General features: G+C 47.8%; 1 protein-coding gene across 2 annotated transcripts in view; it reads right to left on the bottom strand.

Annotated features, from left to right (window-relative positions):
• Positions 1–5,321, bottom strand: part of UCKL1 (uridine-cytidine kinase 1 like 1) — a 79,017-nt gene extending 73,696 nt beyond the window's left edge. For both annotated transcript variants that reach the window (XM_077929387.1, XM_028735472.2), the window contains exon 1: positions 5,188–5,321. In XM_077929387.1, the coding sequence (XP_077785513.1) occupies positions 5,188–5,267 (80 nt within the window). In that variant the 5' untranslated portion in view covers positions 5,268–5,321. The remainder of the gene's footprint in view (positions 1–5,187) is intronic.
• Positions 5,322–18,366: the final 13,045 nt, after the last annotated feature.

The raw sequence follows: 18,366 nt of genomic DNA, 5'->3' as shown, positions 1-18,366 counted from the left end.
GTGCAGCTGTTCAAAATATGGCACGAACCCAGATATGGAGGCTGGGAGTGCCTCCATCGAGACCCTGGGGCCTGAGGCCATTTTCTCAAACAAATATCTTAAAGTTTTCCTCCCTGCAGTCCCTCTGGGGTGCTAAGATTGGCAGAGGGGGCTATCTTATTAGTTCCTCTGCCCTCAGAGGCCGGGGGGTGGTGGTGGCTTGAGAGAGGGCCTTCTCTGTGGCGGCCCCTAAGCTGTGCAAGAAAGCTTCTGTGCAAGAAAGCTTCTGTGCAAGAAAGCTGTGCAAGAAACCCTAACACATAACTTTCTTGCACAGAAGCTTTCTTGCACAGAAGCTTTCTTGCACAGCTTAGGGGCCACCACAGAGAAGGCCCTCTCCCAAGCCACCCCCAGCAGCCTCTATATATATTAAAAACAGTTATGTTCATTGCTATTTCAGGGGGGGAAATGGCATGTTATTTTTCTGCGGCTAGGAGAGATGTTGAGCCTTCTTATTTCACCTCTGTTTGTGGGGTTATTTATTAAGTATAGCACAGCACAGTCACATGGGTGGCAAATCCCTTAGAAATATGATTTTATTTGGTGGCAACTGTAAATACAGTGGTACCTCGGGATGCGAACGGGATCCGTTCCGGAGCCCCGTTCGCATCCTGAACATAACGTAAGATGTGACAGCGCGTCTGTGCGTGCACGGGTTGCGTTTCACTGCTTCCGCGCATGCACGTGACGTCATTTTGACCATCTGCGCATGCGCGAGCGGCGAAACCCAGAAGTAACGCGCTCCGTTACTTCCGGGTCGCCGCGGAGCGCAAACCAAAAGCGCTCAACCTGAAGCGTATTTATCCCGAGGTATGACTGTACAAAAAGGGGGGGGGATTGTCTATCTCTTTCATTGCACCATGCAAGTTGTAATTTATTCCCCATTTGTAGATTCATAATTGCATCATTTTCATTCACTCTTGATATTACTTTTTCTTTTGACTTCATTATCTAAAGTTCTTCTCATTGAACTTAAGTTGTTTTGCCTTTCTCTTTGTGTGTGTTGTCTGTTTTTTGTCATTCAGATATATTGTTTGTTTGTCTGTATACAGAGATGGAGAAACTCCCAGAGCACTGACATCGTGCTGGAAGGTTCCTCTTTTTAAACTTTGGGTATGGTGGGGCGGGACACACATTTGCCTTTGGCTTGTTGGCCAAAATGTGCAACTCCAGAGCCCTGTGCGTGATATTCAGGACAACATCACAGGTGTTTTCGAAAACAGCCAGGCGTGCAAGTCAGCAACAGGTTAAAACTGCCCATGCTTCTCAGAAGGCTAATCCCCACAGTGGATTAAATTCTAGACCTACAGCTGCAAAACAAAGAAAAAGCCCAGCCCAGCTGACAGTGTTAGGAATTCAGATATATAAGCTAATCTCCAAATGGCACCTTAAACCGAGGTTACAGACACCAAAAAGGAATGTCTAGGCACCTTTTCGTGGTGAAATTTACCATTATTATTTTTTATTATTAATAATAATTTCATTTTTATACCACTTTATATTTTAAAGGGAAAAAATCTCAAAGCAGTTTACAACGCATGAAAACATCAAATGAAACGATCCAGAAGAAAACAAATTCAAGCTTCAAGGAAAATACTGTATTTTTCCGTGTATAAGACTAGGTTTCCCCTCTAAAAAATAATGTCAAAAATTAGGGGGTGTCTTATACACAGATACATCTCCCCCCATATTCTTAAATCTGAGTCCCCCAAAATAGGAGGCATCTTATACATGGGTGCCTCTTATAGACCAAAACATACGGCATTTCAGATCCTTCTCTACGTGACATTTGGCTTTCCCCCATATTGATTCACTTGCTTGATTTATAGAGCTGGCCCACAGCAGAAGAACTCCAGGAAGGCAGTGTGGTGTAGAGGTTAGAGTGTCAGACTAGGACCTGGGAGATCAGGGTTCAAATCCTCACTCAGCCATGAAGTTTGACTGGGTGACCTTGGAGTCGATCGCAGCCTCTTAACCTACCTCACAGGGTCGTTGTGCGGATTAACTGAGGATGGGAGGTGAACCATGTTTTACGTTGAGATATGAACGCAACAAATAAGCTCTTCTGCTGACCTGCTAAAGAAAACTGGAAGGACCAGCCAGATGCAGATGTCCATCGCGAGCCTGGCACCCAGAGATCTCCACGTGGTTGCAATCTGACCTGTGCCAGTCGCAAAATGCGCCTGGCGAATTTCTAACACTGCTAGTTGAGCACTGCATTCACTAGACCTTCTTCCAAGCAAACAACACCCATAGCCATTTGGAATTACGCTTTGCAACTTGGGAAGGGGCTGGTGACCTCAGCAAATAATAATAATAATAATAATAATAATAATAATAATAATAATAATAATAATAATTTATTTATACCCCGCCCATCTGGCTGGGTTTCCCCAGCCACTCTGGGCGGCTGCTAACAAAATGCTAAAATACAATAACCTATTAAACATTAAAAGGTTCCCTAAACAGGGCTGCCTTCAGATGTCTTCTAAAAGTTTGGTAGTTGTTTTTCTCTTTGACATCTGGTGGGAGGGCGTTCCACAGGGCGGGTGCCACTACCGAGAAGGCCCTCTGCCTGGTTCCCTGTAACTTGGCTTCTCGTAGCGAGGGAACCGCCAGAAGGCTCCAAGTGAGCTTTTCGGTGTGAAGCAGGGTCATAGCTAGGGGGTGGCAAGGTGGGCCCCCGCCAGGGGCCCAGGCGATTGGGGGGCACAAAATCGGCTAAAAATATGTCCATAAATATAAGTATTGATTTTTGCCTCATAAGAAATGGTTTTAAACAGAGGGTGAATTGAATGGCGGGTGGGATTGGAGGAGAGACGGAAAGAAAAGCTAATAAACCACAGAGCCTAGGGCTTGCCGATCAGAAGGTTGGCAGTTCGAATCCCCGCAACGGGTTGAGCTCTCATTGCTCGGTCCCTGCTCCTGCCAACCTAGCAGTTCAAAAGCACACCAAAAGTGCAAGTAGATAAATAGGTACCGCTCCAGCAGGAAGGTAAACGGTGTTATTGTGCGCTGCTGTGGTTCGCCAGAAGCGGCTTAGTCATGCTGGCCACATGATCCGGAAGCTGTACTCCCTCCCAATAAAGTGAGATGAGCGCCGCAACCCCAGAGTCGGCCACAACTAGACCTAATGGTTAAAGGTAAAAAGGTAAAGGTACCCCTGCCCGTACGGGCCAGTCTTGCCAGACTCTAGGGTTGTGCGCTCATCTCACTCTATAGGCCGGGGGCCAGTGCTGTCCGGAGACACTTCCGGGTCACGTGGCCAGCGTGACATTGCTGCTCTGGCGAGCCAGAGCCGCACACGGAAACGCTGTTTACCTTCCTGCTAGTAAGCGGTCCCTATTTATCTACTTGCACCCAGGAGTGCTTTCGAATTGCTAGGTTGGCAGGCGCTGGGACCGAACAACGGGAGCACACCCCGCCGCGGGGATTCGAACCGCCGACCTTTCGATCGGCAAGTCCTAGGCGCTGAGGTTTTTACCCACAGCGCCACCCGCGTCCCTAGACCTAATGGTTAGGGGTCCCTTTATCTTTACCTAGGGGCGTAATCTGGACGGTTCTGCCAGGGGCCCAAGATCACCCAGCTACGGCTCTGGTGTGAAGAGAGTTTGTGGCAACAGAAAGAGCAACGTTTGACCTCGTCGGTGCTCAGTATTATTTGCTTGTTTAAACGCCTATCCTATCCCAAAGGTCGTCACCGGATGAGATATATACAACCACTCAAAACTTGCAAACACAGTTCAAAGGGTGTTAAGTCTGCCGTAGCGAAAACAATCTTGGGGCACCGTAAAGACGAACAGATTTTAATAAGTGTGCTACATCTGATGAATTGGGCCCTGGTCTGCAAAAAGTTTAATCCTTAATAAAACTGACTAGTCTTTAAGGTGTCAAAAGTTACTGGTATTTTCAGAAACAAAAGTGCCTGGTTGTTTTTGACATGTTATGTGAAATTCAGTCCTCCTAGCCAGTCTAAATCTCTCCTTCTAAATTCCTGCCTAAATTCCTCTTCTTCCTAGGTCCTTCAAGAAGCTCCCTGCACACACCCTTCGCCCCCCCCCCATAAAGTAGTTCAGGGCCCCCCCCAGAAAGTTGATGGGCATTGCCATTCAAATGGTGTATGTGGCTTGTGATCCATTATATGGGGCAGGGCTTACCCGCTCCCCCCCCCCGCAAATATTTTATCCAAGTTGTCATCCTGACTCCTGCCCCCACCTTGTACTTCTCTGCCAAGGCACCCAAAGGAGCCTGCAAGCACCGGGGGGGGGGGGGGCAACTTGAATAAAAGATTGAGGGGGCGGGTAAACCCCACCCCATGTAATCAATCACATGACGCAGCGCATGCACATCATTTGAATGGCAGTGTCCATCAACTCTGGGGGCACTTTATTTTATTGGGGGGCCAAAGGGACCTTGGCCCCTAGGAGTTGGTTCCTATGGTAGAGACCAAACTCGCCAACTCCATTGTATGCCCCCCATGGGCTCCTAGTCTTCCCACATAGTTCAGTCACTAGATCATGAAACTCTAAACCTCAAGGTTGTGGGTTCGAGCCCCAGGTTGGCCCAAATGATTCCTGGCTGGGGGGTTGGACTAGATGACCCTCGTGGTACCTTTCAACTCCGTGACCACGGAGCCCTTCCACATGCCAACTACTGAAACCCAAAGAGAGGCAGTGCTCAGGTGCGCAAAGGAAGGCGCTAGGGGGCAAAGGAAATATTTGAGCCCCCTCCCTCCAAGTTGATAGGCAAGGCCATTCAAATGGTGTACCTGCGCCACGATTATGTGGAACAGGGCTTACCTCTCCCCCTCCACGATGTTTTATGCAAGTGGGCACCCTTGCCCGTCTAATTTGGCATTTTCTGCGCCAACGGGCAGCCGCTCTCCTGATGGGATCCGCTCCCCGCAAATCCCAGGAGATGCCGGGGATTGGACCCGGGACCATCCGCGCAGAAGGCGAGCGAGCTCAGCCCGGCCGGGGCTCCGTTTTCCGCGCATCCAGCCGCCCCGGGCGCCCTTCGCAACCGGGCGCAACGGAGCGCGCCTCTCCCCGGGGAACCCCCGTGCGGGAAGAAGCACCGGGGCTCCCTCCCTCCCTTCCCCCCCCACCCAAAGGTGCGTGTCTGCCAAAGGGGGGTCTCTCCCCTTACCTGTCGCCCCCGAGATCCCTGCCTCCCGCTTCGCTCTCCGCCGTCCCGCGCCCCGCATCCGCGGCGGTTGCTGCAGCCATTGCGCCTCGCGATCAGCTGTTCGGAGCGCGGAGCGGGGAGAGGCAGAGGGAGGCAGAGAGAGAGGGGAGGCGAAGCGGAGGCGCGCCGCGCGGCACCATGGGAGTTGTAGTTCGCCAGGCGGGCCCGGCTCCACCGATGCCATGGCAAGAGGGAGCGCAAGAGGACTACAAGCACCCGGAAGCTTTGCTGTCCGGTGCACGACGGGAACTGTAGTTTTGTGCGCCTCGGGAGGGTCTCCAAAGCAGAGCTTTACGCAAAGGGAGAGAATAGAAACTGAAAGAGTTCGGCCTTTGCAGAGGAATTAGTTGGGTGGAAGAGAATAATAGAAGCCAAATTTGGAAGGCAGCACCAGGGTCATCGCGACTCCGAGCGCCTTTTTTTGCCCAACGCGGGATTCGAACCCACGACCCTAAGACGACTCGTCTCCTGCTCTGCCGACTGAGCTACCTGGGTGCTTCTTGGTTCCAAAGGACAGATCGGCCCATCATCGCCCGACATTACTTCTGCTTAGATAAATGCCAATGCCAAGCAGTTTATCGTTCTGCATTTTAAGAAAGGGCTGAGCTTAAAAAGATAGTTAGAGCTTTAGCCACCTATGTACATTTCCTCAGAAATAAGATCCACTTAAGTCAGTGGGGCTTACTCCTAGGAAAGCGTGACCTCACCCATGGGCATAGTCAAGGCGGGCAGAGGGCATGGGCGTAGCTGCCTCCCCCCAGATCAAGTAAAACAATAGAAATACTTAACTGACCAATCACGTCGGTTCTGCCCCCCCCCCAAATCCTGGCTATGCCCATGTCGGGGGGAGCGTGCCCCCATCACAAAAAAATACAAATCAATACAAATCTGAGGCTCTATCCATGGGTATAGCCAAGGGGGGTGGGGGCAGGGAGGCAGCTCCCCCCCCCCCCCCGCTTAGATCCACAAATATTATTGATAAGCATAGAAAGTGCTCAGTTATCTGAAGTTCTGCCCCTCCAGCAGAAACCTGCCCCTCTCAATGTCCTATTTACGGGGTGTTTTTACCCAAGAAAGCTCAACAGCTTTGATTTCCTAAAAAAAAGCTGACCCCCATGGTTCTACACCCCCCTAACAAATGCCTGCCCCCTAACAAGAAGCCTGGCTATGCCCAGTGTTATGTACTGAAGTTCTCACCCTGGGCCAGCAGGGGGGATACTGTAGATAGTTTTCACTCAGGTCCACATATGCAAATAAGGGATTGAAAGTGACATTCAGTGATTGGATAGTTACAGAAAGTTGTTACAGTTGCTTTGTAGTTGAGCTCTATATAAGCAGGCCTGCTGAATGCTTCAGTTCAGTTCTGTTCTGTGAATAAACAAGAGCTGTTTGAAGAATCGCTGTGTCGTCTGATATTTTCACCCACAACTTAACACCCAGGGCCTTACCCATCAGTGGCATGGCCCCCGGCTGCCTCCACAAAAGTTACCCAATTTCAGACGGAAAACTGTTCTTCACCCCTGACTTTAAAATGTGCTTTTTATATGAGAGCAAGGCGTTTTCTCTCTCACTGCCACCTTAAATTTTTCACCACCGATGCAGCCTTGGAGCAGTCCTTATCTCGGAGCAAACTGAAACTTTTGATTAGCCTTTGTCCAGCTTCCAGCTACCAACTCTCTTTCTGGCATTCCTTGAAATTGCCTTCCATTGTTTGCCTTTCTCATCCAGGCGCAAACATTCCCAAGGCCAGCAGAGGATGATCCCCTGTTTCTTATTGAAATACCTGCTTACCTGGATCTGAAAATCTCCATACGATTCCCAAAAGGTAGCCAGGTTGTCGATGATGTACGTATAATGAATGGAAAAGGATGTTCGAAATAACTTTTGTAAAAACCAAACCAAACCAGAAGCTTCTCTTTTGGGAATTAGAGGGACAGAACCACATGCTACTTGCCCAAAAATGGGAAAGCAGCAGAAGTCCCAGCAAAGGAAGAATGGATACAAAAACATATGGAATATGCAGAAATGGCGAAACTTACCAGAAGAATAAGAAATCAAGATAACAAACTTTTTAATAAAAGAACAGAAATGGTTGATTGAATGTTTGCAGATAAATTGCAAACAGATAAAAACATTGGCGGGATTATTGTAATAACCTGCAGTTTCATAAGAGTATACAGTTATACCTTGGGTTACAGACTCTTCAAGTTGTGTTTTTTTGGGTTACGGACCCACCAAAACCCGGAAGTACTGGAACGGGTTACTTCCGGGTTTCGAGGGTTGCACATGCACAGAAGCACTAAATCGCGCTTTGCGCATGCGCAGAAGCGCCAAATCGCAACCCGCACATGTGCAGATGTGCCGCTGCGGTTTGCGAACGTGCATCCCGCACAGATCACATTCGCAACCCGAACGTCCACTGTATATTTAAGGTAGATAATTAAATGAGTAAATTAAATGAATTTGGATATGCAGGAGATATTAAAAAATAAATTTTAAGGAACCGCAGAAAGAGGGGGAAGGAGGTCAGACTTAAAATTAATTGTAAAACTAACAAAATGTATAAACTTGAAATGTAAAAACTTGAAAAACAAAACAAAAGGTAGCCAGGTTAGCTGTTGCAAGGAGCCTTGGGCTATATAACAAATCTGTGAATCAATAATAATAATAATAATAATAATAATAATAATAATAATAATAATTTATTTATACCTCGCCCATCCTGGTTCAAAAACCGGGCTCAGGGCAGCTAACAACAATTTTAAAACACTTAATTATAAAAGCAGCATAAAATACAGTATAAAAACATGAATAACAATAAAATTCAGAAATCAATTAGATAATCCCCAGGGCTAAGCTGGCTGAATTGGTCCTACTTGGGCAAGCGAGGAGGCCAGGGGAGAAATAGCTGTGGGGTCTCAGAGCGGGTGATCTTCATAAAAGGGGAGGGAAGAGAAGGGAAATAATAAATCAGGCTGAATTCAAATTAAAGGCCAAGCAGAATAGCTCTGTCTTACAGGCCCGACGGAAGGAGGTTAAATCCTGACGGACCCTAGTCTCATGGGACAGAGCATTCCGCCAGGTCGGAGCCATCACTGAAAAGGCCCTGGTCCTGCAAGACTCTTTCATCCTAAGGAATGGTTTATGCTTTGCTTGGCATTACAGATCTCAAACCTGGGTCAAGAAGATGAGTGGATTTCTTATCAGCAGGGAGAAGGCAGAGCCCCTCTCCGCGCCCCCCCCCCCCTTGCTGAATCTGAGCGTGCTGACTTTAGTGGAGTACTGTTAGGTCCCCTGCGCCAGTGTATTTAATTCCCACCTGCAGCACCAACTTGCTTTGAATCACAGAACTGTAGTTGGAGGGCACCCCAGGGGTCATCTAGTCCAACCCCCCGCAATGCAGGAATATCAACTAGGCTAGTACAGCGGCAGAGCAGTTGCTTTGCAGGCAGAAGGTCCCAGGTTCAACCCTTGTTTTCTCCAGGTAGGGCTGCGAGATCCTGAGATCCTGGAGAACTGCTGCTGCTGCTGCCAGTCAGTGTAGACAACATTGAGCACAATGAACCAGTAATCTAACTCCCCATAAGGCAAGCTTCTTATTTTCCTAGGTCGTTAAAACCCAGCAAGGATGTTCCTAAGGAGGAGAGCCACCAAAACCAAAAAAGGATATTAATTAGGATTTATATACGGTGGTACCTCAGGTTACATACGCTTCAGGTTACATACACTTCAGGTTACAGACTCCGCTAACCCAGAAATAGTACCTCGGGTTAAGAACTTTGCTTCAGGATGAGAACAGAAATCCTGCTCTGGCGGCGCGGCGGCAGCAGGAGGCCCCATTAGCTAAAGCGGTGCTTCAGGTTAAGAGCAGTTTCAGGTTAAGAACGGACCTCCAGAACGAATTAAATACTTAACCCAAGGATTTATATATGTTTGAAGTATGAATTTGGAATTATTGATTACAAAACGTATTTTTCTCTTCATTCTTTTTCTTTTTTCTTTCTTTTATCTTTCGTCTTTCTTCTTTTCTAGTCTACATTCTGGAAAATTGTGTAGATTAATTTTTTTTGGTATATATGGTTATGTATTGTTTCTATTTCTCTTTTTTCTTTTCATTTTTTTTTGTAACATCTAATAAAATTTAATTTAAAAACAAAAACAAAAAAAAAGGATATAGATCTATCCAACCATGTCATCTGGAAATTATGTATGAAAGCCATCAAAAACCAGGCTTGCATAATGCCTGAGACCAGATAGCTCAGTTGGTTAGAGCATGGTGCTGATAACACCATAGTTGCAGGTTCGATTCCCTGCATGGGACAGCTGCATATTCCGCATTGCAGGGATTGGATTACATCAGGGGTCAGCAAACCTTTTCAGCAGGGGGCTGGTCCACTGTCCCTCAGACCATGCGGGGGGGCGGGGGGCGGACTATATTTTGAAGGGGGGGGGGAGAACGAATTCCTATGCCCCACAAATAACCCAGTGATGCATTTTAAAGGACACATTCTACTCATGTCAAAACACGCTGATTCCCGGACCGTCCGTGGGCCGGATTTAGAAGGCGATTGGGCTGGATCCGGCCCCTGGGCCTTAGTTTGCCTACCCATGGATTACATGAACCTCCAGGTGCCTTCCACTTCTAGGATTCTATGAATAATAATAATAATAATAATAATAATAATAATAATAATAATAATTTATTATTTATACCCTGCCCATCTGGCTGGGTCCCCCCAGCCACTCTGGGCGGCTTCCAACAGAATATTAAAATACAATAGTCTGTTAAACATTAAAAGCTTCCCTAAGCAGGGCTGCCTTCATATGTCTTCTAAAAGTCTGGTAGTTGTTTTTCTCTTTGACATCTGATGGGAGGGCATTCCACAGGGCGGGTGCCACCACCGAGAAGGCCCTCCACCTGGTTCCCTGTAACTTGGCTTCTTGCAGTGAGGGAACTACCAGAAGGCCCTCGGAGCTCGACCTCAGTGTCTGGGTAGAACGATGGGGGTGGAGACGCTCCTTCAGATATACTGGACTGAGGCCGTATGAACCGTGCACCAAGCCACCCACTCTGGAAGCTGGGGGGTGGGGTGGTTAGCCCCCAGTTCGGGGGCATCATCTGGTCCCACAGTCATTTTTTTTCTGACCAGTTTGGCCAAGATTTTGCCAATTTGGGTTGCAACGGGGGGGAGGGGGGGAGAGAAGCAAACAAGTGCTGCATCTGCTGTTGCTCCATCTTTTCCATTGCCACCAAAATTGCTGAGACCTTCTTGGCTGGGGGCAGGAATAGAATTGTGTTCTTTGGAGGGCTGGCTGCTCTAAGCCTCAACAGCTTGTTGGACCATGGAAAAAGCGCTTGCGCAATGAACTTCTTTCCATTCTGGATGATTCAAGCTAAGTCACCATCACGGGTTAGTTTGTCGTGGAACTTAATTCTGTAAAACTTTCCATCTGAGACCTTCGGTGTGTTTATTATGGGGAAGTAAACATGACTGAATCATAGCGTTGGAAGGGACCCAAGGGTCATCTAGTCCAACCCCAATGTTTAGAGGGAAACTATTTCGTCTGGACGGTTAAACCATTGCCTGAGCACAGCTTGCCACGCGTCCGTTCATTTTAAAGCAGCTCCATTCATTCCAATGGGGCTTGAGCACGAAGACTTCTCCCATGGTTTATGGGGTCCCCATGAGGTTGGTACAACCTATTTAGAGTAGACTGAGGTGATTTGAATAACAGCTTAATGGATTTGTAAAATTTATATGTCATATATTCTTCCCTCTCAAGCTGTGTTAATATATATAGAAAATACATATTTTGTCTATTTTTATATATGGTAGTAGGGACACGGGTGGCGCTGTGGGTTAAACCACAGAGCCTAGGACTTGCTGATCAGAAGGTCAGCGGTTTGAATCCCCGTGACGGGGTGAGCTCCTGTTGCTCGGTCCCTGCTCCTGCCAAGGAGCTGTCTGCCAATAAAGCGAGGTGCAGCTTCCGGGTCATGTGGCCAGCATGACTAAGCCGCTTCTGGCAAACAAGAGCAGCACACGGAAACTCCGTTTACCTTCCCGCCGGAGCGGTACCTATTTATCTACTTGCACTTTGAGGTGCTTTCGAACTGCTAGGTTGGCAGAAGCAAGGATCGAGCAATGGGCGCTCACCCCGTCACGGGGATTCGAACCGCCGACCTTCTGATCGGCAAGCCCTAGGCTCTGTGGTTTAACCCACAGCGCCACCCGTGTCCCCTATGTATAGTATAGGTAGGTATCATATAGAGTAATGTAGGTATGTTTTACGTTATGAAATTTAGGTAGTGTGTTGTGTACGTGTATTGTGTAAATGTATATGTATGTGTTTTATATGTTAATAAAAAAGGGGGGGAGGAAACGGGAGCGCTGGGCTGCATTGTTATTCTTGTCTCCCTGGCTGACCAACAACCCACAAGATGCAGAGTATGGAGACTTTGTCCCCCCTGCCCTCAATCCCCCCCCCAGATCTGCTGAAGATATTTATATAGCACAGCTGTGCCCCCACATAGGGGCCTAGCAGTGGGGCGAGGCCTCGAAGGGGGAGCATCAATGTGGAGCTCCTGATCTCTGCGGCTTCTAGCGTTCCGTAAATTATTCCGGTAAGCACAGCTGTCAACTTACAGATTTGAAAATAAGGGACCAGCAGCCTCGAAAATAAGGGATCAGCAGTCAAAATAAGGGATTTTCAGGGCACAGGTATGTTCAACTTCTGAGCCCCTCCGAGCCAAAGGCAGAAAGCCCAGCCAGCAGCCAAACGAAGCCTCGTCAATAAGGGACAGCAGCGGGACATGGCGCTGGGATAAGGGACTGTCCCGCCAAATAAGGGACGCTTGGCAGCTATGCCGCCAAGTTGTGAATGGGATTGAGGTGTCTAACCAGCCACTTGGGTTTCTGGAGCCGAAAGGGTTCAATCTCTCCCAAACGGACTCTTATTACATACACGCCAGACATTTGTTGAGCAGAAGAGGCGTTCCTGCAAAATGAAGGGTGCTCTCTGCTTGATTCCGGAACAAGAAAGTCCTCTGTTTTTACATACACGCCCTCCCTGCTGATAGAGTATTATCTGCTGTTACAGGAAAGACACATGCCGCCAGCTGAAGTCAAGAAAGCATAAGGCAACACAGCCTGCTCTCTGGTATCTCTCTGACTGTCAGCGCAGCTGTCCTGGGGAGCCATTAATAGCCTCCTGTGAGGGCACAGGAAGACCAGCATGCAAATTAAGGAGGCACAAGGATTTGAATAATGGAAATTTCACTTTGGCAACGCAAGACATCCTTTTTTAAACTCAGGCCATCTCCACCGGTCGTCCGGGTCTCAGAATTTCTCTGATACCTTGGAGGGGAGCACAGCGAAAGGGCAAGGCAATGGTTCCCTCAAATGTACAGCTGGACTACCGCAATGCAATGCACACAGAGCTGGAAGATGGCCTGGAAACTGCAGCTTGTATAAAATGCAGCTGTTAGGAAGTGCTAGGAGGGAACATATCTCGCCTGAGTTGAAAGAACGCCAACAGCGACTGGTCTGCTTCCAAGCACAATCCGAAGTTGCATTGTTCTTCCTTTGCTATATTTGCAATTATAATAATAATAAAAAATAGCGTGGGGGATATAATCCAAAGTGCATGTGCTTGTTTTTGAAGCCCAGCATGGCTTCGCTTCCGGGTAACCAAAAGAATACTTATTTACTCATTAAATTTGTATAGTGCCCTTCATCCAAAGATCACAGGACGGTTCACAGCAGGAAGTTGCAAAATAAGAACACGAAATACGTAACAAAGTACAAAACAAGAACAAATCAATATCCCCCTTCCCACAATAATATATAAATTATATTCTCTGTGAGAGCCTGGAGGCGGTTGGAGGATGGATGGCGGCTAACGGATTGAGGTTGAATCATGAAAAGACAGAAGTACTGTTTTGGGGGGACAGGAGGCAGGTGGGTGGGTGGGGTCTCCCTGGTCCCAAATGGGGAAACTGTGCCCCTGAAGGACCAGGTGCGCAGCCTGGGAGTCATTTTGGACTCACAGCTGTCCATAGAAGTGCAGGTCAATTCTGTGTCCAGGGCAGCTAGGGAAATGTTTAATGACTGACGTTTTAATGTATTTTTAATCTCTTGTTGGAAGCCGTCCGACAAGGGCGGGGTATAAATAATAAATTATGATTACAGTCATACCTCATGTTACGTTTGCTTCAGGTTGAGCGTTTTCAGGTTGCGTCCCGCGGCAACCCGGAAGTACCAGAAAGGGTTACTTCCAGGTTTCGTCGCTCACACATGCGCAGATGCACAAAATGATGTCACGCACATGTGCAGAAGCGGCAAATAGTGACCTGCGCACATGCGCAGACGCTGGTTACATTCTTTTCAGGTTGCGAATGGGCCTCTGGAATGGATCCCGTTCGCAACCAGAGGTACCACTGTATTATGATTATATTATATTATATTATATTATATTATATTATATTATATTATATTATACGGTATATAGGCATCCATCTGTCTTGGGAGACAATGGTAGAGGGCACCTTTGGGAGTGAAGTCAAACTGTTGGCGAGTTACAGCGCCTGCTGTGGCTGTAGAGACTGATGCAGGAGAGACATGTTTTGTTGCAGCCGGGGCAGATGAAGGCATCTGGTTGTGTTGCTGCAGACACACCACGACGTTTCTTCTTTCTGTGCTCCTCCCAGCCGGCCATTCCTCCTCTAAGGGCGCAAAGGACCCCTAGGTGCATCTCTGCTTCTGTGAAGCATTGCTATTCCCAGACTAGAGAAAGGCTAGTGCCTTTCATAGAAATATAGAATTGTAGAGTTGGAAGGGAGCACAATGATCATCTAGCCCAACCCCTGGCCAGGCAGTAATCTTGTGCTGAAGGTGGGAACCCAGGACCCTCTACCAACTGAGCTATGGCAGGTGCAAAGCTGGCCTTTTCGGCCCAAAAAGACCACACAGCTAGAGCCAGCTTTGCAAAAGCAGAGAATTCAGATTTCTTGTGACTAGTCACTGTAGCCTTTGTGCAATGCCTTAGAATCTGTGTCAAGACTGCCACCCAGTGGCCTGATGGGAATTGTGAGAGAGGCGTCTTGAATGTGCCGACAAATGCCTCTCATGAAACAGGCCATTTCCCACGAAAGCTCGTGCCACACTTAGAGCACAAATGGCATACAGAGGAGAAAACTCTTGTTTCCTTAAAACTGCATTTTCTTAAAGACGCCCGTTTTCGTGGTAGTTTTTAGCTTGGCACAAAAGCGCAGACATCTCCAGCAAAGGAATGCAGGGACTATTTCACTTACCACATTTTTCGCCCTATAGAAGAAGAAGAAGAAGAGTTTGGATTTGATATCCCGCCTTTCACTCCCTTTAAGGAGTCTCAAAGCGGCTAACATTCTCCTTTCCCTTCCTCCCCCACGACAAACACTCTGTGAGGTGAGTGGGGCTGAGAGACTTCAAAGAAGTATGACTGGCCCAAGGTCACCCAGCAGCTGCATGTGGAGGAGCGGAGACGCGAACCCAGTTCCCCAGATTACGAGACTACCGCTCTTAACCACTACACCACACTGGCTCTCAAAAATGAAGGGGAAATGTGTGTGCGTCCTATGGGGTGAATGCAGGCTTTTGCTGACCCCTCTCGCTCTCCAGGCTTCAGGAAGCTATCTGCAAGCCTTGCAAGCCCGGCGGGATTTCCCGCGGGCTCACAAGGCTTGCGGGCAGCAACCTGCAGCCGGAAGCACGGGCTTCCCCCGCCCCCTGCCCCGCAAGCTCCGAGAGTGATGGCGAGGTTGCGCAACCTCACCTTCACTTCCGGACCCCCAGCCCCAAGGCTAAAAACGAAGCCAGGAAAGCGAGCGCGATCCATCCTGCTCGCTGTCATGGCTTCTTTGCTCTTTGGGGCTGTGGGGGGGAAATCAATTTCCCCCCCTTTATTCCCCCCCCCCCAAAAAAAATGAGTGCGTCCTATTGGCCGGTGCGTCCTATAGGGCGAAAAATACGGTAATCGTTTGTTCTTGGATAAGAATGGAATCCAGCTAATGAATAAGATAATGAATCAAGAGGTATCGGAAAAGGATGTTGAAGTTTATAGATTAAAAAAGAACACTGCCCCCGGTACGGCCAGCACATGGACTTGACAGAATAATGCAGGAATCAGTGATGGATAACCACAACGCGCCATCACAAGTTAATGAATAAGAGCACTATGTTGAGGAGTTGAAAGGTTCTTGGCACACACGTAGTTTGAAATCTTTGTGTAAAATCTGAACATCTGACTGGCTTAGATTTAATGGAGTGGGTTGTAATTGCTATGTAGAATGGTCTATTGTAACCCCATGATTGGCTGGTGGTACTTCATAGAATCAGAGAATTATAGAGTTGGAAGGAACCCAGGAGATCACCCCCCTCTTTATTTTGCATACCCATCACACACCAGCCAACTTTGTGCCTATTGATCGAATCACCTATTGCCATGATCCCTCAACCTTGGAGGAATGCCCTCAGCATGAGAAGAAATCATAGCATGCCTGTTCTGTGTAGCAGCATCCCAATTGAGGTGCTTTCTATGTGTAAAAGGTAAAGGGAACCCTGACCGTTAGGTCCAGTCACGGACGACTCTGGGGTTGTGGCACTCATCTCGCTTTAGTGGCCGAGGGAGCCGGCATACAGCTTCTGGGTCATGTGGCCAGCATGACTAAGCTGCTTCTGGAGAACTAGAGCAGCGCACGGAAACGCCATTTACCTTCCCGCCGGAGCAGTACCTATTTATCTACTAGCACTTTGACGTGCTTTCGAACTGCTAGGTTGGCAGGAGCAGGGACCGAGCAACGGGAGCTCACCCCGTCGCGGGGATTCGAACCCCCAACCTTCTGATCGGCACACAAATGGCAAGCAAGCCAAATAAATATAACTCTCTTTATTTAAACCAGTATTACAAGGTAAGTTTCAATTTCTCCATGGAAAATACTGCAAATTAAAAAATGAGAACTTGCAGCCCATTAGAGTGTAATCTAAGGTGGTACCTGCGGTTTGTTTTTTTACTTTCCTTTTGGTATGTCAAGTCTTTTATATTCTTTCATGTAGAAGATCATAGAACTGAAGAGGTGGAATGGACACCAACAATCATCTAGTCCAGGCACTCCCAACCTGCGGCCCTCCAGATGTTTTGGCCTACAACTCCCATGATCCCTAGCTAACAGGACCAGTGGTCAGGGATGATGGGAATTGTAGTCCAAAACATGTGGAGGGCCGAAGGTTGGGGATGCCTGATCTAGTCCATGGGTAGGCAAACTAAGGCCCGGGAGCCAGATCTGGCCCAACTGCCTTCTAAATCCAGCCCACGGATGCTCTAGGAATCAGAGTGTTTTTACATGAGTAGAATGTGTCCTTTTGTTTAAAATGCATCTCTGGGTTATTTGTGGGGCTTGCCTGGTGTTTTTCATGAGTAGAATATGTGCTTTTATTTAAAATGCATCTCTGAGTTATTTGTGGGGCATAGGAATTTGTTCATTCCCCCCCCCCAAAAAAAAAAAACAAATATAGTCCGGCCCCCAAGGTCTGAGGGCCAGTGGACTGGCCCCCTGCTGAAAAAGTTTGCTGGCCCCTGATTCTAGTCCAACCCCCCCCCCCCCGCCATTCAGGAATATGCCCCACACGGGGATCAAACCTGCGACCTTGCTATTACCAGCATCACACTCTAACCAACTGAGCTATGCAAGAAGCCTGGTGTGAATGGAAAGGCCTTGTGTAAAAGCTGACAGCGGTAACAGAATAGATTCCAATTTTCTTTTCAGTGCTCTCTGCAATAATTCCTGTCCCCTCCCCTGCAAACCCCACGGTGGTATATTTAATTTTTGCGGTGCCATGGTCAGCATCGGAAAGAATCGCCAGTCTCTGCCAGATTGGCAAGCTTCCCAGCGGCACAGCAAACAAACAAGAGCTTGGCGTTAGGCAGAAACATGTCTGTGTCCTCCCATCCATGCCCCCTTGTTGCGAACGACAGGAACAACATCTCCCGAGAGACCCCTCTCATGTTCCCAGTTCATCCCCAGGAGAGCTGCGAGCTCCAGTCAGCTTCCACCTGATGCTCAACGCCAACACTTCAGGCGCCGCTGTTTGGCTCCAGCCACCCATTCCCTGATGCGCCATGTTTATTCCACGAAAACAGCTTTGGTTTTTACAACTACAAGCTTTCAGGACAGCTGTCAGGCTTCGGCTGCAGGAAGCAGATGGAAAAGCCGCGTCAATTTTGTCTCACGAGTGCTTCTCGTTCTTCAACCAACAGCATAAACCCAGAGGGGTTATTTAAAAAGAAAAGAACTTACACATGGAATTTGCCGCTAGAAAACTCTTACCAGCAGCTTTGCCTGCATTTTGCACCATTTTTTTTTTTAAAAAAATATTTGGGTGGAAATTGGCCTGGTTTGCAAAAATCAGTAAACCATGGCTTATTAAACAATAGTTTATTGAACTCTGGCTTAACGTTATGTGTGAACCCTGCCCAGTTTGTTTACAGCCAACAAGCCACTGTCTGAAACCATGGTTGGTTGTTGCCTTACAAGCCTTTAACTATGGTTTGGTGAACCTAGCACTCTTCATTAACTATGGCTTGTTTGATCACCCCACTCTGGAAACTCACCAAACTACATTAAGCATAAGGCAGGAGCAGATGGAAAATAAAGTTTTTGTCTGTTTGTGGTTAATCTGTGATTTATTAAACATGCCATGCTTTAGCATTATTTGTGATCCAGACCATCATGTTGCAGGGATTTCAGTGGGATTTCAGCTCTCTCTAGCAGCAAGAAACCTGTTCACTTTACCAGCTCAACTCAAGATACAAAATGTGCCCAATTTAAATGGCAAGACACATGTAACTTTGAATGGCATGAGGTGAAACACTTGGATTTGCACAGAGAAAGAGCAAGCCAGAGATCCATTCCTTTCTGACGTGTGGCAAATTTGTCCCTCCTCCTTTTAAGGCAAACCATGGTCTGCATTTTCATCTTAATGTAAAGGTAAAGGGACCCCTGACCATTAGGTCCAGTCGTGACCAACTCTGGGGTTGCGGTGCTCATCTCGCTTTATTGGCCGAGGGAGCCGGCGTACAGCTTCCGGGTCATGTGGCCAGCAT

Source organism: Podarcis muralis, chromosome 5 (genome assembly GCF_964188315.1).
Source record: "Podarcis muralis chromosome 5, rPodMur119.hap1.1, whole genome shotgun sequence".
Taxonomy (NCBI): domain Eukaryota; kingdom Metazoa; phylum Chordata; class Lepidosauria; order Squamata; family Lacertidae; genus Podarcis; species Podarcis muralis.
The sequence above is the reverse complement of the archived record's forward strand: the minus strand, read 5'-3'. Positions and strand labels throughout refer to the sequence as shown.